The 27,860-nt window shown below is 31.3% G+C and overlaps 4 protein-coding genes across 13 annotated transcripts in view; 2 read left to right on the top strand and 2 right to left on the bottom strand.

Moving 5' to 3' along the window:
* LOC105151406 (putative multidrug resistance-associated protein lethal(2)03659) overlaps positions 1 to 15,673 on the bottom strand; it is a 52,127-nt gene extending 36,454 nt beyond the window's left edge. For 2 of the 3 annotated variants that reach the window (XM_087408908.1, XM_011065095.2), the window contains exon 1: positions 15,499 to 15,673. The gene's annotated coding sequence lies outside the window, so the exon portion shown is untranslated. Of the gene's footprint in view, positions 1 to 8,332; positions 8,422 to 15,498 lie in introns of those variants that run through there. The other variant, XM_011065097.2, reaches the window with a different exon arrangement.
* On the top strand, positions 246 to 5,151 carry LOC105151404 (uncharacterized). The gene is made up of 7 exons (XM_011065092.2): positions 246 to 353; positions 525 to 972; positions 1,259 to 1,544; positions 1,659 to 1,758; positions 3,040 to 3,150; positions 3,419 to 3,574; positions 4,919 to 5,151. The coding sequence occupies exons 1-7, from the start codon at positions 348 to 350 to the stop codon at positions 4,967 to 4,969; spliced, it is 1,158 nt and encodes a 385-aa protein (XP_011063394.2). The 5' UTR covers positions 246 to 347; the 3' UTR covers positions 4,970 to 5,151.
* Positions 8,519 to 14,904, top strand: LOC105151403 (odorant receptor 4). 8 transcript variants are annotated; one of them, XM_087408916.1, is made up of 9 exons: positions 8,519 to 8,629; positions 9,961 to 10,408; positions 10,729 to 11,014; positions 11,125 to 11,224; positions 12,296 to 12,406; positions 12,690 to 12,845; positions 13,140 to 13,842; positions 14,152 to 14,330; positions 14,650 to 14,904. In XM_087408916.1, the coding sequence occupies exons 1-7, from the start codon at positions 8,519 to 8,521 to the stop codon at positions 13,191 to 13,193; spliced, it is 1,266 nt and encodes a 421-aa protein (XP_087265042.1). In that variant the 3' UTR covers positions 13,194 to 13,842; positions 14,152 to 14,330; positions 14,650 to 14,904. The 8 variants fall into 8 exon arrangements, with proteins under 8 accessions (XP_087265042.1, XP_087265043.1, XP_087265048.1 ...); XM_087408917.1 differs by having other exon boundaries at positions 13,937 to 14,330; XM_087408918.1 differs by adding an exon at positions 8,903 to 9,795 and having other exon boundaries at positions 8,539 to 8,629; positions 13,140 to 14,330.
* A 630-nt stretch (positions 15,674 to 16,303) lies between the features above and the next one.
* The window catches only part of LOC105151428 (protein expanded), a 40,151-nt gene continuing 28,594 nt past the window's right edge, over positions 16,304 to 27,860 (bottom strand). Inside the window, exons 6-13 of the mRNA XM_087408905.1 lie at positions 27,253 to 27,332; positions 25,832 to 26,072; positions 24,446 to 24,721; positions 24,079 to 24,244; positions 23,433 to 23,744; positions 20,774 to 21,046; positions 18,761 to 20,529; positions 16,304 to 18,515 (exon numbers count right to left, since the gene is read on the bottom strand). Coding sequence (XP_087265031.1) covers positions 18,012 to 18,515; positions 18,761 to 20,529; positions 20,774 to 21,046; positions 23,433 to 23,744; positions 24,079 to 24,244; positions 24,446 to 24,721; positions 25,832 to 26,072; positions 27,253 to 27,332 — 3,621 coding nt within the window. The 3' untranslated portion in view covers positions 16,304 to 18,011. The remainder of the gene's footprint in view (positions 18,516 to 18,760; positions 20,530 to 20,773; positions 21,047 to 23,432; positions 23,745 to 24,078; positions 24,245 to 24,445; positions 24,722 to 25,831; positions 26,073 to 27,252; positions 27,333 to 27,860) is intronic.

Below are 27,860 nucleotides of genomic sequence, written 5' to 3'. Positions count from 1 at the left end.
TGCAATTTTTCTACATTGTACAAAAGAAAGATACAAAAAAAAAATAAAAGCTTATTGTTAGAGTCTTAAATGAATCAAAAGAACGGCTTTTCATGAGACGGTAAGATAATTAGTGCGCTAGGAAAAATGCTAGCTACTAATAACAACTTGGCAGATCGCCTGTTACAATATATAAAGTGTATAGAATCTAGAAACAGCGAAATGATAAGCATTAGATAAATATAAGTCTAATCTATAGATATTATATGTTTAAACTGTCGCATGTATGGATAATCACGGCACAAGTCTGATTCGACGAAACAAATCACAGTTGCAGACGATCAGTTGATGAAAACTTATAACTCGATATGAAAGTAAGAAGTTAATATTCTATTACGAAACATTTTGCCAGAGAAAACAGCTTCTCTGTGTTTGATATACTGATCGTATAATTATATTAATATATTTTCTTTAATACCTATGCGATTTAATCAATGTTACCTATATCACTTTCAACGACTTTTACCCAGAATATAATATTACAGAACAAAATCAATCGTATTGAAGATTTATTTGTTCATTTAGAACGGATCTTTTCCATCGGAGGAATATGGCCATTCAAACAAACATATATCCGTTTCGCGATTTATATCTCGTATTTCACTCTTTATCTCATTATGGCGTATACCGATTTTTATGATGCTTTTGGTAATTTGGAGCTGATGGTGATGAATCTTGTGGAAACGATGGCTTATTCCATGACGTTCCTATTAATGTGGCTGATACGCTGCAGTAATTTGCTAAAACTCCTAATTCATGTAATAAAAAAGGATATGGTTGAACGCAAATTTGAGAATTTTGAAGAGGAGAGGATTTACTATAATTACAATTTTATATCCAAAATATTCTCCTATGGCTCAATTGTTGGCATGTTCATCACGGTGATATTGTTGTATCTTAGACCGCTCATGTATCTCTTGACTATTAATCAAGGTATGTAAAATCAAATTTTTCTTGCTAATTATTATAAATTTAAATAAATTATATGATTGTATCTATATAATAAATAAAGATCATAATATATACATATACTGTACGTATGATAAATAAAAATTTACATCACATTGTCTCATTATTTTATTATTAATCAATTTGCCACTGTAAAATTATAGAAAAAAGTTACTTTATATTCTTTAAATACATTAAAGAATACATTAAAGAGAAATTTGTTTTTTTACTATTTTTGTCAACATTTCTTCGTTCTGTCATCTTTTTTCAGCATCACGAAACAATACGGAGTCTTTCACGTTGCCCTATAGAATTCATCCATTTTTCGATATCAGCAATACTCATACATACATATTGATGTATCTCTGTCTGTTTCCAATGATTTACTGTTCTATATGTCACATGGCAGCGATCTGCCTGATAGTTATCTTAGTATTTCACATTTGTGGCGAGTTGTCCATTTTAGCATATCGTATTAGACATATTAAAGAATGTTCGCAAACCATGATAGTAGACAGAATTCGTAGCATCGTTCGAATGCATCTCAAGATAATATGGTAGGAGTACTACAATCATACGTTCAATACATGATAGATCTCTTTATTTAAGTTGTTTCTTCATTCTTTCTGTATATACATATAATGCTATCGGAAATATTATGGTGATCGAAGGATGGCGAGGTCTATGGACGATACTTTCAATTTGATTCTTTTGGATGAACTCGTTGGCAACAGTGTTGTACTGGCTATCTCGTTGTATTATGTTATAATGGTATGTTATATTATTAAATGTTATTATTATATTTCACGTTCACTTGTATATACTTTCTCTTTTATGGGGCTGTATTCAAACGAGAAAAATGACCGTATCTCTCGTTTTCTTCTTCTGAATAACTGCACAATCGGTCAAGGATGGTATCCGGCTATCCAATGTCCTCTCTTGTGATTCCTGTACACTAGACAACTATACAAATGCGGTAACTAATGAATATGTTAGGAGTTGTAAGCTTATTGGTTACCGCATACATTTTATCGCGCATCAAGCGTTTCTGCATCCGGTGTGTAGGAGTCATTATTAATTTTTACCATGCGCGAAAATTCAAATATGCTAAATTTTTTGTTAAGATAAAATTAATTTTAAATATTGAATAAGCAACAAAATTATGATTAGAAGTTATAGAACGTCCTATACCGGGTGTTTCGTACCACCGTTTTATCTTCGCAGGATAAAGTCCAATCAAAAAAGTGTTCACACAAAAGTTGTAGGGTTTCTAAAAACCTATTTACTGGGAGATGAGTTTGATCTTGGATTGCGTCGCTAAGATTAGGTCAAGCTCACGTGATTTTTTTAAATGGACACTCCATTTTTTATTGCATATTCTTATAGCCACATCTCAAGAGCTTTCCAAAACACTATAATTAAATTCATTTTGATTAAGTACTTTATGTATGAGTTATAAGGTTACAATATCTCCGGCATTAGCATTGCTCAAAGTGCCCAAACGATGACTAAAACCTCTTTAATGTTGTTCAGGATTATGACCTGGATAATATTTGTCAAGATCATTGGAGGTTGTTCCGTTATTTTCATTTCCCAAGATCATAATCTTGAACAACATTAAACAGGTTTTAGTCATCGTAAGAACACTTAATGGCGGAGCCAATCAGTATTAGGCACATGCATTGGCGCCACTCTCTTTATACCCATTTTAATACACGAGAGCATTGTTAAGGTTTAATGGAACGCACCCTTAGAAAGACGCACATTGTTTACAAGCGACATTAGCATTAACATGTCTAGCGACAGCGAATGCGTGCCTTGCTGGATGGTCTTAGCTCGTCACGCGTTGCATTCGACGGACGAATTTGGCTATTTTCATAAACTAGTACCTCGTTAATTCGAAAAATACAAAATGATAAAAGACTTTTCTTCTCAGTTTAATCCATTCTGCCTCTATACGAGAGTTTTATTGTTACCAAACACTCTGTATAATATATAAACATGTAATATATGATATACATATACAATCTTATGATATTTTATACTTTTTAGAACTTGGATGTGTCAGAAATAGCAACCTGCTGCACTTTTATATTTTTTGCTATTATTGCGCTTGTCATGCTCTTCGGATACTGTTTAATTGGTGACCAACTAACTCAACAGGTATTGTTGGGAGGAGCAATAAGCAATAGGTTTGTTCGCGTTACATTTTTTATATTCAGCATCTTTGCTTTTTCTCTTTTCAACGTCCGAATATATATTTATCTTGTTTAAAGTATAAAAATTTTTAAAGATTTCAAAATTTCAACGCGAATAAACCTATTAATATTGGACAGAGAAACAAATCTACTTTGTCTGACATTACTAAAAACAAAAATTTTTACCGCAATTTTTATATTAAATGCTTACTATTCGATTGTTTTGTGTTTAGTGTATAAGTGTGCAAGATGCATACTATGAATGCAATTGGTACGAAATGCCACTCGATTGCAAGAAATGTCTGCTAATTTGCATGATTCGGGGCCAAGTTATGCTATATATAACTGCCGGAAAATTTTATATATTTTCTTTAAACAGTTTTACGGACGTGAGTGTATTAATGTAACAGTCTTACATATAAAAATAATTAAAAATTTTTTAAATTAATGTTATGTTATTTACATTTGTTGATTGGATTATAAGTAGGATTGGATTATAAGAATTTGAAGTAATTACATTCAAAAATTTTAAATCGTACTAAAAAAAATAAAGATTATATGTGTTGCAAAATTCTTTATAGTCTTGCAACATACCGTATATACAGAAGGCCATTTTAATTTATACACTCGATTTTCTCAAAATTTGTAAGTTTAAGGCAAAAATTTTTCAGATAAAAGCTTTATAATTTCAAGAAAGAAAGAAGTTGATGACCTTGGTTAGCCTTGAGAAGGTGTCCTTAAAGTCAGATCAAGGTTACCTATAATTTTTTAAATAGAACCTCTTATTTTTTATTACATATTCTTATAGCTGTCTTCATTGTCTTCAAGAGCTTTAATGAAGTACATTTTCATTAAGTATTTTTCGAGTTATGACTTGAAAATTACAATACCGCTAGCATATTTGCATTATCCAAGGTGTCAAACTGATGGCTAAAAACCTTTGGAATGAAATTCACAATCATGACGTTGACAAGATGAATTATAAGTTACATACTATAACTTAATTTGATCCAAGGTCAGATTCAAGATCATCAACAGCTGTTTTCCAAAATCTTTAGAGGTATGTAATTCATTTTAACATCAACCGAATTATACATACCTCCAAAGGTTTTGGAAAACAGCTGTTAATGAATCTTGAACCTGACTTTGAATCAAATTAAATTAGTGTGTAATCTGTAAGTCAACTTGTCAACGTCATGATTATAAATTTCATTCCAAAAGTTTTAGCCATCAGTCTGACACTTTGGGTAATGCAAAAGTGACAACGGTACTGTAACTTTCGAGCGTTATAATTAAAAAAATAAATAAAATAAAAAAAAGTTAATAAAATAAATTTTATTACAATGTTTTCAAAAGGTCTTGAAGACAGCTATAAGAATATATAATAAAAAATAAGAGGTTTCATTAGAAAAATTTTAGGTAACCTTGACCTTAAAGACATCTTCATAAGTCAAACAAGATCATCATCGTTTTTCCCCCTTAAAACTGTAAAACTTTTGTCTGAAACATTTTTGTCTTTAATTTACAGATTTTGAAAAGATTAAGAAAACTGGATAAATTAAAATGGTCCATCTTATATATCTCTATTTTTAAATATACGAATTTAAAAAAATATATATATATATATATAATTTGGAAATAAAGTCTTTAATTAATTTTTCTCAAAAATTTTTAATCAACGATTTCTTTGAATAAAATTCCATATATAATGATATATGTATACTTTTGTGCAGGTTATTAAAACTTCCTTGGCATATTTGTCTATGTTACGTACTCTGTTATGAAGAATTATGGGAAAATTTACTTATAGCACACAATATTATATAATTCTGTAAAGTACAGATAGAGAAATATACTTAAAATATGCGCCAAGCGAACATATGTATCAATTACTGTAATTTATAATATATACTTTTTTCCAAAAATCGTAGATAAAAAGATAAAAAAATAAAATTAAAAAACAATATATCAGATATATAAATTTCTTCTAAAATAGATCGAAAAAATATAATAGAATTAATATATATATTTTCGATCAAATTTAATATATTGTGTATTATTTTTAGAAATTTATAAAACTATATCTTTGAATGTGTGGTCATTCCTAGAATCAATTGGCAGCAATTTGTGTAATCATACAAATTTACACCGAAGAACTATGAGACATAACGATTGATCTTACTTCGAATTAAGCACATATGATTCGGAAAACTCTTGTATGTAATTTACACGTTAATTTTTTTTTCTGCGCATAGTCTGTTTCTACATTCTATAGACAGTTCTAAGTATGAAAACAGAGATTACTTGCGCTCCCGCCTTCTTGTATTTGACGCAGTTTCGTGTGAGCTGTCGAGGAAAGTACAGTGTAAAGCACGATGCAGGTGATGAGTTGCGAATTTTATTCACTGTTACAAAAACCATGAAAAATTATTTGTTATTATATTATTTAACGACTAATTATATAGATTTTTTAATATTTTGAGGATCAAAAAGACTTAGATCGTGCGGTCAAGGTGTTATCTTGGAACAAACGGTCGACGTTAGGTCTTCGGCCTTTTCAACAATGATTTTATCTTCCCAATTAATTTTGGCTACTTTACTTTGCTCTTGATTTTAGAGTATCTGGATTTCTTTTTTTTACATCAGTAATTTTGAGCACGTGATCATAAATTTGACAGAACATAGCATTTGTACTGATGTTTGTGCAAATAAGTACGCTAAAGTTATATAACGATGAAATTGATGAAGTCATAACGGAGGATTTCCATGAAGGATTTTGATGAGATAAATTATAACCGCCGAGGAGATTAAGATATTCGTCGTGTGAAACAAATAAAGTCTCATTAACCGGCAGTTCCGCCGGTTAATTTTTATTATGATTTGATTTTATAGAATGAGTTTTCATATTTTATGAATATTTTTTTTTATCTTCAAGTTTTCCAAATCTACGTATTTTCTTGAATTTGAAAAAAGTGCCACAGGTAGAAATTTTATTAAAAATGATTTTTTTAATGCTAGTATTAACGTCAGAGTCGAACATTTTCTTAAGATTACCTGAAATAGTGACAAACGTGGCTCAAATAATTTATGTATTGTCTTATCATTTTTATCTGTTCTACCCGATTGAGAATATACGTACGTACACGTACGTATACGAATATACGATTACATACGTCTGACAAATGCCGTTTGTGCTTCATTAGTGCTTTTGGACAAAGCACCGCTGACTGTATCATGATTACTCTCGTCTTTCACATTTGCGGTCAGATTCGGGTTCTTGCTTTGCGCATTAACAATATAGATACCGAAGTTTGTGATTGTGGGCCTGAGATGTGACAGGTAATGCATATGCATTACCGGTACGATTATTACCGGTGATCTCATGCATATATCCGCAGAAGCTTTAGTTAAAAACATGTATTGTTTTTTTTAAAAGCTCTTCTTTAGTTTCACATTTCAATTAAAACTAAACAAATTCTTTTTTTTTCACTTTTTGCCTAAAATAAAGATTTTTGTTAAATTAATTCTTAATTTTTTTCAATTCTTTACTTACAAGGGAAAACAACTAAGTGCCTCCTCCTCCGACTTTAATAAGTTACGCATATAAAAAAAATTTATATATAATAAAAGTATCTTAAATTTTTGTTTATATTTTAACATATTCAAACTTAATATAAAATTAGAGAGGATATTTAGTTCTATTCTTTTGATAGAGCTGTTTATCTTAACAACTGAAATTTGGAATAAACTTCTGTGTGTTATTAAAAACTTTAATTTAAATAAATTACATTTATATAACTTCGATTTTTTTCAGAATGGGAAAGATAATACGAAAAGCATTTAGTGTAACATTGCTGGCGCATTTTTTAGGAACTACTTGTCTTGTAAGCATCTTCGGTTTATCAAAAGTTAATGGTAAGTCAATATTGTAATGATAATCACATAAACATAATGTTTGATACATTTACATATTTAAAAATGATCATGGTATAATATAAGGAAATAAAAAATTTTTGTTTCGACATATATGTACATTTAGGTGTTCTATCATTTTAATTTTCAATTTTATGTGAGTAGAATCTTCCTAAGAGTGAGATAGGAATTGTTCCGTTTTTAATCAAATTCTTTATATTCATATTGTTAATCCTGCTTATACTTTATGCTCATTGTCGGTATTGAGAAGACATATGACAGAAGTAATGTTTTATTTAGAAGAAATATATGATAGAAATTAAAAAAGAGCTACATATAATATGCATATATATATATATATATATATATATATATATATATATAAAATAAAATTTGTGTTCGATATTTATGCATGATTTTTTATTGTTTTTTCATAGTGTAAATCTTTTTCACAGAGTGTTAAAGTATGTGAAGCATTTTACAATTGCTGTTGATGATATGTCAAAGAATAATGCGCGAATGCTAATACTATGCATGGTAAGATCGCAGAAATCGCTCTGCCTGATAGATGGAAATTTATTATGTTTTGCCTCAGCACTTCACCAGATATAAGCTGATTCGCATACATTTAGAAAATTTTTTAAATAAATAGGTTTCACTTAATTTTGGACATTTGAAATATATTCATTGCTGTTAATATAAGAATACGAAAACATGGTTCAAAAGTAAATTGTTTCAACAAATTTTGAAAATATCCATGAAATATTTATAAGTATTACGTTCTCTCTTATAACATCATTGAAGAGTAATAATTTTTGGAAGCGTGTGCAAAGATAATTTATAAATAACTGACATATTGAACAAGCTCAAATAGAAATAAATGTATAATTTATAAAGAGTGAGAGGAAAGAAAGAGAGGTATTATTGTTATCAAAAACTATAAATTGTTTTTAATATTTTTGTATTTTATGTATCATTTTTTAATATTTTCTTTACAAAAAGATATATTTATTTTAAACCAAATTTTATACATAAAAATAAGTTCCTTATTTAAAATATCGTTTAATTGCTGTTATATGTATGCTGTTTTTTTATATAAATTGCACAATTGATATGCGTCAATTGATTTATATATATTATAATTTTTAAAAAGATCGCTCAATTCGGTACTATCTTATATAATCTCAAACTATCTCTGACATATTTTTGCTATTATTATTATAATACTTACGTACCTTAGCTGAACGTGTTCTGAGATTGTCATCCATGATGATTTGTAATCAAAAAACTTTATTAACAAGTTGATAATTATCAAGTTATTTAAAGTAAAATTAGAAAACATTAATAATTGTTTAGATGAAACTCGACAAACAATCATAGGAAAATAGTAAAATTGCAAAGGTTTTCTTGTTTATCACAATATGAACATTTTTTGCTGCATCGTGCCACTCTTACCTTTAAATACTGCAAATGTACTTGTTGACGAGATGTCTACTGACGTGCGAATCCATGAAGAGGGGATCGTCTTGCACGTAAGTATCAGTATCTTTATAGATTGCTTGCACTAGGTTGATGTCAGCAAGCTGGCTATCGCTCAAATTTATGTCTCTTTCGTCCTCACACTCATAATGAAGATACGAAGTTTATGTCCGACTTTATTTGGCAGACTCTGCAATCACTTCTTCGTAAAGTGACTTATTTCGTTTATTAAAACAGAACATTTTTCATCACTGAAGATGTAAAAAAGATTCTTAGTGCTGACTATCATTAATTCAATTATAAAAATTTATGATTTCACTCAACAGGGACAGTTCGTAGCCACAAACTTCTTATATTCGAACCTTCTTGACTAACATTGCCTACGAAGTTTCCGAAAGAAAAATTTTTACAAGTATAATCACATGCCGAAGATATTCTTGCAGATATCAGTAACCAATAATCAATACTTTTGTGTCTAAGATCATTAATACTTTTGTATTAAGTGACTGAAATATATTTATATATTCAGAATAATTAAACTTTATATTATAATAAGTAATATATAGAAATATGTAGATGTCGAAATGTAATGTATCTTTATTTCTGTAAATATTTTACTTTTTGATTTCATAAATCAAAATTTTACAAATATTCTTAAAGAATCTCAAGCTACACTGATCGTTATTTCTTACTATTTAACAGGTAGCGTGATTTTGCCATGTTGCTTATAATGCTATACAGTTACTATTTCTTCAGAGACGTCAGTTAATACGACGGATTTGCGCAACACGCGAAGACAATTACACTAATAATATTACTAAGAATTTATTAGGAACATTAAAAAGTTTAATGATTCTCAGCATTGTATTTATTACAATCGCTGCAATTTTTCTACATTATACTATAATAGATACAAAAAAATAAAAGCTTATTGTTAGAGACTAAGATGAATCAAAGGCTTTTCATGAGACGGTAAGATAATTAGTACGCTAGGAAAAATGCTAACTAATATGTTGCTAGCAGACCGCCTATTACAATATATAAAGTATATAGCATCTGAAATAGAGAAATGAAAAGCATTAGACAAACATAAGTCTAATCTAGATATTATATATTACAATCGTTGCATGCATGGATATTCACGGCACAAGTCTGATTCGACGAAACGAATTACAGTCGAAGACGATCAGTTGATGAAAATCTACAACTCGATATGAAAGTAAGAAATTAGTATTCCATTACGAAACATTTCGTAGAAGACAGCTTCGCTGCATTTAATACTGATCGTATAAATGTATTAATATATTTTTTTAATATCTAGGCGATTTAATCAATGTTATATCACTTTCAATGATTTTTATTCAGAATATATGTAATATTACAGAACGAAGTCGACCATATTGAAGATTTATTTGTTCATTTAGAACGGATCTTTTCCATAGGAGGAATATGGCCGTTCAAACAAACATACATCCGTTTCGCGATTTACATCTCGCATTTCACTCTTTATCTCATTATGGCGTATACCGATTTTTACGATGCTTTTGGTAATTTGGAGCTTATTGTGATGAATCTCGTGGAATCGATGGTTTATTCCATGACGTTCCCATTAGTGTGGCTGATACGCTGCAGTAATTTGCTAAAACTCCTAATTTATATAATAAAAAAGGATATGGTTGAACGCAAATTCGAGAATTTTGAAGAGGAGAAGATTTATTATAATTACAATTTTATATCCAAGATATTCTCCTATGGCTCACTCGTTGGGATGTTCATCACGGTCGTATTGTTGTATCTTAGACCGCTCGTGTACCTCTTGACTATTAATCAAGGTATGTAAAATCAAACTTTTTCTTGCTAATTATAATATAAATTTAAATATATTGTATGATTGTAACTACATAATAAATAAAGATCATAATATATACATATATTGTATGTATAAATAACAAAGTTTACATGTACTATATAGTAATAAAGTTTACATCACATTGTCTCATTATTTTATTATTAATCAATCATTGTAAAATTGTAGAGCAAAGTTACTTTATATTCTTTAAATACTTTAATTGTTACCAATGTACTTTGTTCAAAGAAAAAAATTGTTTATCTATTTTTGTCAACATTTCTTCGTACTGTCATTTTTTTTCAGCATCACAAAATAGTACGGAGTATTTCATATTACCATACAGAATCCATCCATTTTTTGATATCAGCAATACTCATACATACATATTGATGTATCTCTGTCTATTTCCAATGATTTACATTTCTGTATGTCACATGGCAGCAATCTGCTTAATGGTTATTTTAGTATTTCACATTTGCGGCGAGTTGTCCATTTTGGCATATCGTATTAGACATATTAAAGAATACTCACAAACCATGATACTAGACAGAATTCGTAGCTTCGTTCGAATGCATCTCAAGATAATATGGTAGGAGTATTGCAATCATGTATTCAACGTATAGTATATCTCTTTGTTTAATTTGCTTCTTTATTTTTTCTGTTTATATAATGCTGTCGGAAATATTATGGTGATTGAAGGATGGCGAAGTCCGTGGACGATACTTTCAATTTGATTCTTTTATATGAACTCGTTGGCCTCAGTGTTGTATTGGCTATTTCATTGTATTACGTCATAATGGTATGATACATTATTAAATATCATTATTATATTTAGCAATATCAAATGGTAGTCGGTAGAACATATAACTGTGATAATTTTTTAAAATGGCTTTCACTTATATATAATTTACTTATATATCTCTATATGTATTCAAAAAGATGAAGATCCGCATCTTTCGTTTTCTTCTCCTTTACAATCGGACACGGATATGGTATCCGGCTATCTAATGTTCTCTCTTATGGCTATTGTATACTGGACGCGAAAAAACTTACCGCGCGGCAAAATGCGACGCGATAATCAATGAACATGTTGAGAGGTGTAATCTTATTGGCTACCGCATCACGTTTTGCCGCTGAGTAAAGCATTTCCAGTGTGTAGGAGTCATTATTAATTTTTATCAATGCGCGAGAGTTTAAATATGCTGAATTTTTTGTTAAGATAAAATTAATTTTAAATGTTGATTAAACAACAAAATTATAATTGGAAGTTATAGAATGTCCTAAATATACAGGATGTCTGATAATTAACGAATAAAAAAAAAAAGTATCCCATAGGGGCAGAATGGACTAAACTGAGTAGAAAAGTTCTGTATCATTTTGCATGTTTCGTATTAGTTAATGAGTTATTAATTTATGAAAATTTCCAAATTCGCCCAACCTACCATCAAATGCGGCGAGATAAGACCGCCTAGGGCGCTTTCCACTTAAGAGTATCATGTCATCAAATATTAGATAAAAATGAAATGATACACGAGAACATTGCTAAAGTTTAATGGAACGCACCCTCAGAAAAATGCACGTTGCTTACAAGCGACATTGACATTATCATGCCTAAAGACAGCGAATGCACGCCTCGCTGGACGGTCTTAGCTCATTTACATTTGGCTATTTTCAGAAATTAATAATTTATTAACTAATGCGAAAAATATAAAATAGTAGAGGACTTTTCTTCTCAGTTTAATCCATTCTGCTTCTATCCGAGAGTTTTATTGTTAATTATCAAACACTCTGTATAATATATAATATATAAAAATATATGTAATATATTATATTATACATATGTAATCTTATGATATTTTATATTTTTTAGAACTTGGATATGGCGAAAATAGCAACCTGCTGCACCTTTACTTTTTTTGCTCTTATTTCGCTTGTCATGCTCTTCGGATATTGTTTGACTGGTGACGAACTAACTCAACAGGTATTGTTGGAAGGAACAATAAGCAATAGGTTTGTCCGCGTTACACTTTTTACAATATCTTTTTCAATATCTTTGCTTTTTCTCTTTCAACGTCCGAATATATATTTATCTTGTTTAAAGTATAAAATTTTTTTAAGATTTCGAGATTTTAACGCGAATAAACCTATTAATATTAGACAAAGAAACAAATCTATTTTGTCTGAGATTACTATAATAATACCATAGAAATTTTCACCGCAATTTTTATATCAAATGATTACTATTCGATTGTTTTTGTGTTTAGTGTTTAAGTGTGCAAGACGCATACTATGAATGCAATTGGTACGAAATGCCACTCGGTTGCAAGAAAAGTCTGCTAATTTGCATGATTCGGGGCCAAGTTATGCTGTGTTTAACTGCCGGAAAATTTTATATATTTACTTTAAACAGTTTTACGGACGTGAGTATCAAAGTAACTTACACATAAAAATAATTAGAATTTTTTTAAATTAATATTATATTATTTGCATTTGTTGATTGGATTATAGTTAAGGTAGTTACATTTTGAGAAAATCGACTAGATAAGTTAAAATAGTCCACTTCTACATACATCTGTATTTTTAAATATACGTATTTAAGATATATATATATAATTTAGAAATAAAGTCTTTAATAAATTTTTCTCAAAAATTTTTAATCAACAATTTCTTTGAATAAGATTCAAATATAATAATATATGTATACTTTTATGCAGATTATTAAAACTTCCTTGGCGTATTTGTCGATGTTACGTAGAATTATGTTATGAAGAATGGGAAAATTTACCTACGGTTCACAATGCTATATAAATCTGTGAACTACAGATAGAGAAATACACTTAAAATATGCGCCAAGTCAACTTATGTATTAATTGCCATAATTTACAGTATATACTTTTTTCCAAAAATCGTAGTAGATGGATAAAAAAATAAAATTAAAAAACAATATATCAGATATAAATTTCTCTTAAAATAGATTGAATAAATATAATAGAATTAATATATATTTTCGATCAAATTTGATACATTGTGTATTATTTTTAGAAATTTATAAAGCTGTATTTTTGAACGTGTGGTCATTCCTAGAATCAATTGGCAGCAATTTGTATTTATAATCAAATCTATATCAAGGTTTAGAACCATCTGTGAGATATAACGCGATTGGTCTTACTTTGAATTAAACACATATGACTCGAAAAACTTTTATATATAATTTACACATTAATTTTGTGCGCAGTAGTCTATTTCTAGATTCTATAGACAGTTCTAAGCATGAAATCAGAGATTACTTGCGCTCTCGCGTTCATATATTTGACGCAGTTTCGTGTGAGCTGTCGAGGAAAGTACAGTGTAAAGCGCGACGTGCAGGCGAGTTACAAATTCTCATAAACATTATAATACGTCATGAAAAACCATAAGGTATTACATCATTTAACGATTAATTATAAATACCTTTTTTATATTTTTCCTAGGATTAAAAAGATTATGTTGTGACTATATAACATTATTTTAGAAGAAACAGTTTAATATCGACACTCTGAATAGTGTCAATTTAGTTTTATTTTCTTAGATAATTTTGTACTACTTCAGTTTCATAGTGAAATATCTGGATCTTTTTTTTTCAACGGTGATCGTGAATTTGACAGAGAGATAATATTCTCATAAATACAATACTTGTAGTAATAAATTAGTAGTAATAAATTGTTATATAATTATTAAATTGGTGAGATATCATACAATGAGGACTACGAAGGACTTTGATAGGACGAATTAGAACCAGACGAATTAAAATCGATGAGCAGATGAAAGCATTCTATAACGTTAGGTCAAAGATCTTCATCAAACTATTGTCGAATTGACGACTTTGTCACATTATTTAACTCCGATTGCAATTATCTTCAGAGATGGTGAGTCATGTTCACGCTTTTATATAACTTATCCTATTTTACCTTATTGTAAAAGAATGGCATACAAGAAATGTGTGAAGAAGAAAAGTATTATTAATTTGAAAATGTATCGGCGTCCCATATTTTTATTATTATTTGTTTCATGTATTATTACAATTTCATAAACCAAATTTTTATATTTTATAAATTACATTTTTATCTTTAAGTTTCAAAAAAAGTATATACTTTTTCGAACTCATAATAAATACAAAAATAGAAATTTGACCTACTATTATTTTATTTAAGTATTAATTGTAAGCTAATGTCATATCATTTTCAGGACTATTTAAAATAATGAAAATGTAACTCAAGTAATCTATCTAGTGTTTCAACGCTTTCATTTTTATATGCGATTGAGAACGCGCACGTGCACACGATTATATTGCCTTGCAAATGCCAGTCATCTTAGTCAGTGGTTTCGGATAAAGCGTCGCTGATTGTATTACAATCATTCTTGTCTTTCCTATTTGCGGCCAGATGTCTGTTCCCGCTTTGTGCATTAACAATACATCGACACCGAACTCTGCAATTGCAGGTTTGATATGCTGCACGTGATGCGCATATACAATGACCGCAGTGCGAGTATAATTGCATATGCACGCGAGAATAGTTATTATTATCATATCTACAAAGTATTGTTAAGAACTATTTCTATGTTTTGTTTAAAGCTATATTTTAGTTTCATGTGCATAAATTTAAAGAACTCTTTAAATTTTTCCAACTTAAAATAAAGACCTTTGTTGAATAAATGATCCTTTATTTTGATTTTTTACTTCAAAATTGTCACTCTGACAAAAAATTGAGTATTTTAATTCCCTAGAAAACTAACTTTTGAGAATATTGATTTTCTACAATAAATATATTTATAAATATATTTATTAATTTTAAAGTCGTAAATTATATTTATATGATATGCATTTTTTTAGAATAAAAAAAATGCAGGATGCATTAAGCGCAACATTTTTTAAGGACTTGCTCGAATCCATGGTTATCAAATTTTAGGTAAGTAAATATTGTAATATTGTAATCAACGTAATATCTAATATTTTCATTCAATTTTAAATTAAAATTTTAAAGAGGTTGCTTAAATTAATATTATATAATAATAGTACCATATGTGTGCACTTACCATGCATATGAAATTCATAAGGATCCGGCATACTCAGAACATATTATTTCAAACGTCAACGAATTTGGATCGAAATAGTATAATTAAAAAATGCGTATAGAAAACAATTGAAACTAATTGAAACAATCGAGAATAAGACACGATGTTAGTTTCCACGAAGGGACAAGACAATCGACTGCCCCACGCTCTACGATAAGCCGTAATTGCAGCCGCGTGAAGGTTGCTACGTACTACAGTTTATACAAACTATTGCTTCAGTAAATATACGTCTGGACGAATCGCATCGAACATGTGATCATCACGTTGCGTCATAAAGACAAGTCGTTCATTGGTCGTTCTTCTCAACAATCTTTCATTTCTATAATATGTATATAAAGGCGCTTTCGCGTGAAGCAAGAGGTTGTGTATTATTCCAGAAAAGAATGACGTCATTTATTGTCTCTTTTTAATGCAAGAGTGATATACAACGTATTGCCTGTTCAAAAAAGTTTTTAAAGACACTAGATACATATGTTTATTAAAAAATATATTATATAAAAATATATTATATATGTTTTGATAAAACAGTAAATATTTTTAAGTAAGAGATATTAAAGAAAATTTTGAAGGTAATTGAAATAATAAAATTTTAAAAATATGAAAGTTAATTAAAATTAAAAAAATATTTTATACGTTACAATCTTATATATATTGTTCAATCCTGTTTTTTTTTATAAAAATAACATAAAAAGTAATATAACAAATAGTTACAAAAATAATATAAAAAATTGTGTTAATTGAGAATAAAAAAAAAATCATGTGCAAAAATATTGAATTTCTTATATATTTTCCAATAAAGTAAATATCCAATGCAGTTGTATAAAATACAACAGTTCAATTTACGCTTTATTTATATTTTTCACAAATTGTCTTTTATTACAAAAGAATTTTATTTATTTATAATTAATTGACATGGCGCATGGAATACATACACACGAGATTTTTGTCTACATATAAAATCACGTAGTATTATGTTACGTAATATTATGTACAGATGAAAAATATAATATTAAAATCTAGTGACAATTAGTGTAAACTATTTTTACGACTAAATTGTTGTTCTTTTACTAATAATTTTATGAAATTGTTGCACTCTCTTTTATTTATAATAAGTGTGCGATCTCTTATAAGATCTGAAATTAAATTAATTTTACATTTTATAATATTACAAATAATATAAATGCCGAATAAATTAGATATATCGAGATACGTTCAAAATAAAAATATTTCAGAGTCATGTTAATTAATTAAAAAAGCAAAATGTTAAAAAATGTTATATGCATTGCACTTACAAATATTATATATAAATTTAACGATCGATTTCTCCATTATGTCAATCAATTTGGATGGTAGCTTTGTAATATTGAATTATATCAATTACAAAAGTAAAAAAGATTAGCTATACTAACAGCACTGTATGTATATTACATAAAATGCCTTGAATAATGGTGCTGCAGAATAATCACCGATCGAAATGTTAAAAGATAAACGGGAAACTGTTTGATAATAAATATTATTTCTGAAAATTCTAAAATAGCTATTTTTTTTAATTACAATAAAATCACATAAATGTTTTCATCCGAAATATATATGTATTCTGTGATTATATTAAGTAAGAAAGTCATTTCTCTTTTTTACGATATTATAGGGTTAACTAAAATAGGGTAAACTATATCATTATTGGCCACCTACGCAATATTTATTTTCGTCATAGAATTCTTATCGCATCGGAAACAATATACAAGTACATAATTGTACTCTAATCTTATCATAATGTAATTCTTATATATTCGAAATAAATAGAGGACCATTGCTCGAGTAACTTTGTAGATTGAATAAAATATTAATCATTAAGACTGTTAATTACATCTTAATATGTATTTATTGCTAATATTTTCAAGATGTTATACTACTTGAATTTTCTGTAATACGTATCGTAATTAGACGATATTATCGCCCGAAAATATTGAATTTTTAAAATCGTTCCTAATTAAAACAACAGTGTAACATATAAATAAAATTATCTAATCCTTGGCAGATTATCATATATGCAATGGCCAATAACTCTATGATTTATCCTAACAACGAGCGGGACTAGTGCCGCCTTTATCGGGGCTTATGAATGGAATTTTCGTCGCAACATATAATTGAGCAAGAGACAATAACGCTTTAGTATATCTAATATCAAAATGTTCAAATATATCAATCTAATAATATTGAAACAAACTAGTTGGAGCTTCTACATATTTGAGAAAAGAAGAAAAAGAAAAAAAACAGCGAACAAACAAAATGGCACCCTGAATCAAAGAAGCACGGTCTACTGAAACGATATTTAATTTGTCGTTCAGCTCCTTAGTACGTCATATTAATTACATTAAATTGACGTAGGGCGTGATAGTGATTATGGGATTATGGAATGTACTTTCATCCTGAGCTAAGAGTCTATGAATGAGAAAAGAATGTCTACACAAGCGTTAGGAATGAGATGCCCTTGTAAAGTCCTTCTTAATAGTCGAGACCCCTGTGGAAGAGACGTTGACCTTGTAGGCATTGCTCTTTACTTCAGAGGGATGCTTGTGAGTGCTCGTTGAAGATTTTCTAAGTGGTTTCTGTATTTGTGTCGTTGACAGTCCACTCACCGGATACTTGCTCCTACTGGACGTCGCGCCATTGCTACTTCGTGTACCACTCTTCATGGATACAGCGGTGGAAGTTATTTCGCTGGGATGCTTCGGCAGAACAAAAGCTTTTGTCTGCTTTAACAGGTATTGATCGTTGCATAGCGCGGAAATTAACGGTAAATCTAAGTTACGACTTTTCTCGCGAAGCGTTCGGATGTCTAACATATCATCACTTTTCCTTTCGTCATTCTCTTCTGTACCGTTGCTGAGTTTCTTAAGTTTGTTTGTTGTCGTAGTGGCCAACGAGGAAGTTGTCACTGAAGAAGATGATGGCAGTGGTTGATTCTTATCAAGATTCTAGAACAAATAACATTGCTATCAAACATAAAATATATAATCAATATATTTTATCAAATATTTATAACTATGTTTTAAGGAGCTAACTGTCTATCTTTTTTGAATCTGAAGGAATTAAGAGCAACGATAAAAATAATGCAGAATATTTGCAAACACCTAATAAAGATATCCAAGTGTTCTTTTGTTTTGATTTTGATAAACCTTGATTACAAATTTAAGAAATTTGATATTTCATTTTGTGTTACCTGTATTTCGTAGGGTGGTGGTGGTGGCGGTGGCGGTAACCTGCGATGCTTGGATTGCGGTAGAGACTGCATCTTGTTTGTAAACAAGGTATTCAAGCATTTGAGAATATTCTCGTCACTTCTGGTCCGCGAGAACGCATTCAACGTGTGAGGGTGAGTTGGTACGGGCGGCTCTCTTCTAAGACTATGACTACCCGTAGATGAACAAGTTGCTCCGCTGTACAGCGAACTAGTGCTAGCAGCATAGTGACTATTCAGATTGCCTTGCAGATAATTACCGCTGGAACTGCCTGTGTCACTAGAGCTGAGATTTTGGTTGGACGCATATTTGGATTGTGAGGAAAAAGAGGAACCAGGAAGGTATGGCGTGCTACGATACATTACTGAAGATTTGCTAAAGGAAGGATACGGTGGAGGCGGATAAGCCGCCATAGCCGCCAGAAGGGAACCTTGTTTGGCGTCGATATACTCTTGCTTCGACACCGCTGGATCTTTGAGCGGAAACATAACATAATCAACATCGGAGTAAAGTTGTTGTTTGTACTGTTCTATTTGCGATCGAGAAACTTGACTCGTATAGACGGTCGCCAAACTTGATGCTGGTTGTTGCGTTGATGACGGCGGCGGTGGCGGTGGTGGCGGCGGTGGTTGCCGTGGATGTATTATCGGTGGCGGTGGTAGAGGAGGCGGGGGTGGTGGTGTCGTCAAATATGGTAGAAGTACCGGACCACTTCGGGAAGCATGTACGTCTAGGTAATTGTTTGGACCTACTACGAGAGCGGCAACTGGGGCATGTACGGGTGTAGGTTTCATTTTATCGCCTGGGTAAGTGGGAGGTTGGATCCTAGGCGGTGGTTTCGGTGGCACGATATTCCCGGTGACGTCATTGATGGTTTTTACTACTTTCGGAACAGAGCCAATCGTCGTTGACATGTCGGGATAGGGCGGCGGAGGTGGTGGAGGTTCTCGTGGAGTCACCGCGTCGTTTCGCGGTGGGGTGGGTGGCGGTATTTGAATCCTCTCTCGTGACGATGTATACGAAGGTGGCGGCGGCGGTGGATCGGTTCGTCTAGGTGGTAACGGGACGAAGTCACTGCAAGTTTTGTTGTATGGTGGTGGCGGAGGTGGTTCACGTTCCCGAGCCAATTCCAGTATGCCGGATCTCTTTGAAACGTTGATTGTTGCATAGTCAATGCTTTCTAACGGATATGGCGGCGGTAATTGTCGATCACTGTCCGTCCTAGGTGGTGGCGGCGGAGGTGGAGGAGGCATCGTCACGTAATCACAGTCCGAGTCCATCGAATTGCTAATAGTCTTACGTGGAGGATACCTGCCGACTATCAGATCCGATAACTCGTCAGCCGACAATAACGGTCTCGCTTTGGATGGATCGCTACCATCGCCTCGGAAACTGCTCACGCTGAGTATGCTATTGCTTCGCGAGCGTGAATCCTCGAGCTGTCGGTTCAAGGAGACCTCGTCGTCATCACCTTTGCAAAGACTATATATCGGTTCCTGATCTTCCGCGCCGACGTCTTCCGTATAACTGCTTTCAGATCGTAATTCACTGTGAATAGTATAGAAACCGGATGTGATAGACGCTTCATCAGTGGTAGACTGAACGGAGCTCAGAGCACAAACATCGCTCGCCGCAGAGGATGCGTTGGTATCACCCGTAGGCGAATACAAATCGTCGCCGATTCTTTCGTCTTGAATCTCACTGCTTCTCAGTGTATACACGCCACTAGTCTCGCTCGCAATATCAGTACCTGAGGAAGATCATTCAAAGATTTACACTACGTGACTATGCTTAATTTTAGAAAGCGAGTGAAAAACAGAAAGGGTACCGAAATATATATTCTGTGCACGTATTCTTATAAGCGTAAAAATCAAAGAAATGTAATATAATACAGAGGGATAGTTTGGACTGGATGATTCTAAAAAGGTTCCACAGTATTTTGACTGTCGATAAACCTATTTTCTAAACTAAAGCTACTCTTCTCTTTCTCTCACCTGTATATTTACCTGTCTTCTTGCACCTATCATAAATAGCACCCGGAAAGCTAGCTGTCTCTGTGGAAATTGCCGAATTTTGTGCTGTATGCGAGTAGCCTAGCTCCAAACTAGAGGTCGCAGAAGCCCGGCGCATTCGCGATGGTCCGCCTGTGGATGTATTAACGACAACCACTGTACTACAACTGCTGCTGCATTGCGAGCCCTCGGTCGCGGCACTTGACGCGAGACGTAATACCACCGATGCAGAAGTGGCGTCGGAATTATCAATCTCTGAAAATTATCCCAACATGTTAATTTCTTTTCACCGCAACGATAAAAAAATGATTAAATCGATTATCGATTAAGATTTATGTATATTGGCGAGTCATAAATTCCCTATTTTAAAGAAAATTACATATTCCTGCTGCAAATTCCTATCCATAGGAATTTTCCTATGGGTTTGCCTAACCATGGATATCCGTGGTAAATTCAACTGGTCCTCAACTGGGAGGAGGCTCCCATCTTACTGCAAATTCCCATTATATGAGAGGACTATAAGATTCTGTAGGAGCTTGTATAGATATCTATAGGATATGCAGAGTATGTATATATAAGATATTTTGAGAAATTTTTCTACAAGGTTTTACATAGAAACCTATGACATGAATCCATGAAAAGAGGTTCCTATAGGATGGCATGAGAAAAAGAATAATGTGCACGTTGATGCAATCGGACTTAAATGATATACATATTTGAGATTATTTTCGTGTGCAGATGAAGAAGACTAAATTGAATTGGAAAGTCCTGTATCATTTTGCAATTTTCACAATAGTTAACGAGACATCATTTTCTAAAGTTTACCAAATAAGCGGATAAAATCGACGTATAAGACAACTTTAAGATATTTTTCAGAATTCTTTATGACATACTTTAAAGATGTTTTTCAAAGAACTCTTAAAGATATCTTAAAGTCGATTTTAGACATTCTGTTCATTGGTAATAATTGCGAAAATTGCAAAATGATAGAGAACTTTTCGGTTCAGTTTAATCCGCTGCATTTGCACACGAAAATAGTTCCAAATATAAGTAATAATAGTTCTGAGACATCACCCTGTACAATCCTTATAATATATTAGAATGTGTACACAAAATACTATACAGCCAACTGATGTAATTCCACGTGAAAATCTAAGATAATTTTTCCATAACTCTAAAAACTAAAGATCACATGATAAGCAAGATATGCTTGGTGAGCACATGATAAGCAAGGTATGTTTTGGAAAAAAATGATGAGTATATATTTTCCTTATGACAATCAGGATTTTTTTCATCCGACGTGGAATGTACCTCGTTTATTAATTATTATCGTAGCTTCCAGTTTTTTGAGAATTATGAATTATTCTCTCAAGTTGGAATAAGTACTCATAGGAATGCGGAAGAGATGCCTCATGGGAACTAAGGCCTATAGGATACTATACTTTGACATAGGGCATCTCTCCTCTGTCTTACGTATGCCTACATGTTATTATATATCAAACTGTGATATCCAGGGTTGGGTAGTAACTAGTTAAAACGTTAAAAGTTTAAAAAAAACTAAAAAGTTAATAACTTTAAACTTAACTTAGTTAATTTTAAATGCATTAATTTTTAACTTAATTTAGTTACTTTTAAACCTTAATTTATTAACTTTTTTTAAATTAAAAATTTTTCTATCTGTTAATGCTAATATTTTTTTTCTAAAAAAATCTTAAACATTAAAGAATTAATTTAGAAAAAGTTTTCAATGATTTTATGATGAGAGATCTATAATAAGAGTCATACCATACGATAGCCAGTTTTTATTGACTCGTTAGGTTTTATTAATTCCCGCTTATATCACACTAATTTTAATTATATTTCAAGCAATATAAATATGAAATGAGCCTTAGATGAAAAATTATTGTAGAACAGTACACTGCACATCCATCCATTTTCTAAATTTTTACGTATATTTTTTGTAACAAATATCTAGTCGATGTAGTTGTTAACATGCATGAACAGTCGTTTCAGAAGTTAAAGAAAATTGGATAAAGATTGGATAAAGAAAGAGAAATAATGCAAACATATACACTTCTCTCTCGCAAGATTTTGACAAAAACTTTTTTTTAAATTAACTTTAACTTAATTTAATTTAAAAAAAACATTAACCTACCCAACTTGGTGATATCTTATAGACCTTTTAGTTCTGATGGGACATCTGTCCACATTCCTATGAATATTTATATTAACCTCTTTGCATTCCTATGAATGTCCTATGTATACTTGCATGCTATTCAAATTCTATAGATAACTACACAATCTTACCTACAGAAATCTACCTACAGAATCTTATAGTCTTCTATAGGAACCATAAAAAAACCCATGGGAATACATGTAACATAATATGTTTACTTTTTATTTCGCAAATTAAAGATAGACTAATAAATAATTAATAAACAAAGCTCGAATTTAATGGTTTAATTGGAAATCTATTATATGACAAAATTATACATATCAAAAAATTCATGTATGAGGTATGCACATAATACTTTTTGTCAGTAACGAAGTATAACTACTCTTGTGGTAAATTTTTTTACTTGATTCAACATTAATAAAAACAAAGTTTTTATTATTATTATTATATATCAACTAAGCTTACCGTCAATAACAGAAACGGAAGAAGGTGGCATAGAGTGATTGTCTGTATCTCCATTCGTGCCATTTAAAACTCTACTCTGGCCATCTGAATAAGGTATCGTTTCTAAGGTAAGACGTGGCAAACACTCGGTCGACGCTGGTGCGGTATCAGGTTCATCTTCGCTATGCACCCGATCGCTAACAATACCAGACGTTGTGTTCGAGGATGTACTCGAGATGACAGAAATTCGTTGGTCACCACGCGCACCGCGCGCCGCTAAACTCAATTTGCATCGAGTAGGGTACATGTAACAATCCCTCAAGACTTTCCGTTCTACAAATTATATTTAATCTATTGTATTATTATAATTCATCATTATCGAATATCTATTTAATTTCCTTATAATGGCTTTAAGAACGAACTCAGAAAAAAGAATAAGAATTAAGATTAAGAGAGAAAACGGAAAAGATGTGTGTATATTATGACGTACATGTAGTTAAAGAAAAAAAAAAGATAAAGTTGAAAGATATAGAACAAGAAAAAAATTATCTTACAATATTTTAAATAGTTTAAATAAACGAAGAAAATTAATAATATTGCGCAATTAATTAATTAATTGCTTCATATGAATAGTCATCAATAGCAAAAAAATACAAAGTAAGTTCACCTTCTTCCTCCCGTTTCATAGCTTCATTTACTCTAGGCGCTATAGCCATAGAGAACTGATGGGTGTCACGGCAAAGTCCCAAGAGAAGTTTACTCTTGTCATCGCATCCGCTATAGAGGGTGAGTTTTTCCGGCTGATCGACTGCACGGATTTCGAACTTTTTGCGCTGCGTAAAAAAATACAAAAAAGTTTTTAATTTTAAATATGCTTAGATAATAAAAAAGAAATTAATTTAAATTATCAAATACAAGTAACATAACGGTACGAAAAACTAATTTATCTTAATATGTGTAGCATAAGAAATAATTTAATATTGTTGCGGCAAACGAGCAGGAACTTAGAGAAAGACATTTTTTTCAACGCTTACATCAAAAGAGAGTTTGCCGATATTGTTCCAAGCGAAAACGCGCGGTGTCTCCTCCTCGGCGTAGATTCGCACTCCACGAGCGCAAATTGCCAGGAGTATGCGTCCCGGTCCCGCCTCGTTCTTACTTCGGCGCAACCGATACAGGTGAGCGTTGAGCGGCGCCTCCAACAGCACTGCCTCCCGGATATATTGCAACTCTGCCTCCTCTCTGGAGAGCCCACTGTACTCTCTGTGCTGGGCTGCAAGCACGGTGAGCACATTCGACTCGAGGCACATCTGAGAGCATTCGAGACAGATTAAAAGATTATAATCGTAATCCGAAGTAATTGTGCGAAAAACACATTTAATACATAGCTGTTTTAAAAGGAAATGTTGTAGATGTATTGTTCATATGTATAGAGAACATGTTATCAATTACTTTTATCATTTCATATATAAAAGTATTAATGTCATTGAAAAATAAATATAAGCTATCCAGTATTTGCTGATATCTAGATAATCTAGATAAATAATCTATATAATCTAAATTATCTAAATAATCTAGAAATTATAATTTAAATAGAATGACTTTACTATAACATATATAATTAGATCTTCATCTTAGATAATTTGAAAAAAGATAATACTTTTTTGTCTAAGATACAGATGAAGATATATAGGGCGTATTGGGTGTTTCATACTCGATGCATCATACTTGCTAATGACAGATTCTTAAAATTATTTTAAGACGAAAAAATTCTAATACTAAAATGTCGAGGCTATAATATTTTTTTAATTATAAGCATTTAAAGTTAGTGAATATGGCCTAAAGTTCTTTTTGATATTTTATTCTATAGTACAACGCAAAATGCCAATTACACGCGCAAACTTTAGGTGATGAAAACTATTACAACCTCGACATTTTGATATTAGAATTTTCGTCTTAAAAAATCTTCAGGAATCTACCATTAGCAGGTGGTGCGTGGAGTCTAAAATATCTCTTATATATTCTAATAAAGATAAGATAGAGCCATTTTATTTAGATAATTCATTTAAATAACTCATCTAAACAAATATATAAAATGAAGCTCGAAAGAATCTATCAGTGAAAAATATAAAAAAAGCCCATCAGAGCCTACATCAGCTGTTCGAATGCACAAAATTCTTTATTCTCGTGTGAATGTAACAAATTAAATATTTAATTTGTTTTCTTACATTCACACGAGAATAAAGAGTTTTCTATTCACCCAAATAGTCGATGTAGGCTTTGATGAGTTTTTTTATATTTTTCACTAATAACTCATCTAAATAACTACACTGAAGATATCTCATATTTTATATATTCATATAATAATTTAATTTTTTTTAAATCAGGGAAATTAGAAAAATCCGTGAAATGCAGCTTACATGGGAAGGAAGGTAATCCGTGGATTTGCAATAGCCGACAGATCCTGCATGCGGTCTGTGACGTTCTTCGGAATAATCGCCAAGGTCGGCTTGAAGGGCAAGCCCAGCGAGCACCAACAGCGACGTGACGATAGATGGTTCATGAAGGGGATGGTGAGGATGGAGGCTCTCCACCCCACCGCCGTGCCTGACGACATTGTCGCGCAGTTGCAGGTAATAGTGATGCCGTGTCGTCTCATCGCTGAAACAATAACGCGAGCATTAAAATATTTAATAAATATTAATAAATATTTTATACTTATGATCGGTAAAATATACTAAAAAGACTTTTCTAAAAAATCTTTTTAAAAAGAAATAAACGATATGTTATTATAAATATATAAAAAAATGTTCAAACTCAACAACAAGTTTATTTTATGCTGAAAAGAATAAAAAAGTTAAAATCTTTAAAAATTAAGTCGCTTTTAAAACATTAACAGTTAAAAAACAAAGAAAGATAGGAAATTATTATTACAAAAAATATTAATTACAAGTAGGTATTACAACAACTTATAATCGACATTATATAAGTGATTTAGGCCCGATTGTACCACCGTTATTTTGATTTTAAGCGAGACTTAAAACTCTTTCTGTCTCTTTTTAGCTTTAAAACGAGACAGATAGAGTTTTAAGTCTCGCTTAAAGTCAAACTGACATTGGTGCAACTGGGTCTTAGAGCTTCTTCAGTAAAAAGTGAGTCCAAATAAATGGATATATTTCTTGACTGAAATTAGAAGCATTGGCAAAGAGACTCGCGCGCTGGGCGAGACTCGTAGCACAAAAAGTAAACCTTAAGGGTAAACGTGCAGTGAATCGTCAAATTAAATCACAGGGTTTCGTGTGTCGAAATAAAAAAGAAACTAATACGAATAGTATAATTACCGAGGTGCTCTGAGAATACCTCCGTTTTAGGCGTACGGTCTATTTATCATGCTTCGCATAATTACTTTATAATTATAAGAATAGGTAGCAGTACTCAGCTACCGGACGAGAATCCGGATTTCGTCCCACGAATAAAATTTTCGTCTCGATATCTCTGCAATTTTGCATCTTTCTTTTTCTATATGCGCAAGTCTTTTTTGCGTTTCTTTCTCTTTCTATGGCGGCCTTTTAATCAGCATGACACCGACGGCATCTTTTAGAATCGGTTTTCGTCTAAAAGGGAACAAGTAGCCGAACACATTTCACATTTCGCTATGCTGACAGTCCAAACGTATGACATATTTAGTGCCATGATTAATTTCGGAATCGAATTGAGAATTGAAACATCTGTTCGAATATGTGACTAATTGATCAAGAAGCAAACATGATTTTTTTATATTTTAAAGATTTATAAAAAAAAATAAGTATAGTTCGTTTGGGATAAAATATTTGTATGTTACCTTAAAAGTAATGGTGTATCGATGTAGAAACGAACCCGAAAGTACAGGACAAAGGCTGGTCTTCCACTGCTATCCAAACCCTGAAAATAATACACACATATAAGCTACTATTACTAAATATTACAATAACAACGCATATAAAATGACGTACTATTTTAATAATGACCATCATAGATTATATATGTTTTGCGATTGCTTGGAATATTGTTCAATCACACATATTTTTTCATTATAGAAATTTTGATTTTCTTGAAGAAATTTGTGAATTGTTTAAAACAACTCACAATTTGAAGGACACAAATGTATCATTTACATCATCAGGAGACATGTCTCAGCGCTAACTTAAGATCATCGCGAAAAGGAAGCTCTTAACGAACACTGTAAAAGAATGAGTCCGCAGTTTTGCTCAATTCGATCATTAGTTGAGGAGAACTTGAGTCGAAACGTAGTTTCCATACGCGGTTCAATTAGAAATAAATAAGAAATATAATTTTTATGTCGCACAAATATCTGTACAGGAAAGCTTATTTTCTATCATTTACTATAAATAATATAAAATGATATGAATTTATTAATTATTGTCTTTTTTATATTATTAAATAATGACA

The sequence above is a fragment of the Acromyrmex echinatior genome, chromosome 8 (assembly GCF_024713525.1).
Source record: "Acromyrmex echinatior isolate Ae372 chromosome 8, ASM2471352v2, whole genome shotgun sequence".
Taxonomy (NCBI): Eukaryota; Metazoa; Arthropoda; class Insecta; order Hymenoptera; family Formicidae; genus Acromyrmex; species Acromyrmex echinatior.
Note: the sequence above shows the minus strand (reverse complement) of the source record. Positions and strands in the feature narration are given on the sequence as shown.

What these genes read in the sequence shown, in the direction of transcription:
- LOC105151404 (XM_011065092.2), top strand. An exon ending in GTGACCAACTAACTCAACAG is followed by an intron (nt 3,151 to 3,418) that starts GTATTGTTGGGA and finishes TTTTGTGTTTAG; the next exon opens with TGTATAAGTGTGCAAGATGC. An exon ending in CTTTAAACAGTTTTACGGAC is followed by an intron (nt 3,575 to 4,918) that starts GTGAGTGTATTA and finishes ACTTTTGTGCAG; the next exon opens with GTTATTAAAACTTCCTTGGC.
- LOC105151403 (XM_087408916.1), top strand. Translation starts at nt 8,519, where the DNA reads ATGAACATTTTTTGCTGCATCGTGCCACTCTTACCTTTAAATACTGCA. An exon ending in CATTGTATTACGTCATAATG is followed by an intron (nt 11,225 to 12,295) that starts GTATGATACATT and finishes TATATTTTTTAG; the next exon opens with AACTTGGATATGGCGAAAAT. An exon ending in GTGACGAACTAACTCAACAG is followed by an intron (nt 12,407 to 12,689) that starts GTATTGTTGGAA and finishes TTTTGTGTTTAG; the next exon opens with TGTTTAAGTGTGCAAGACGC.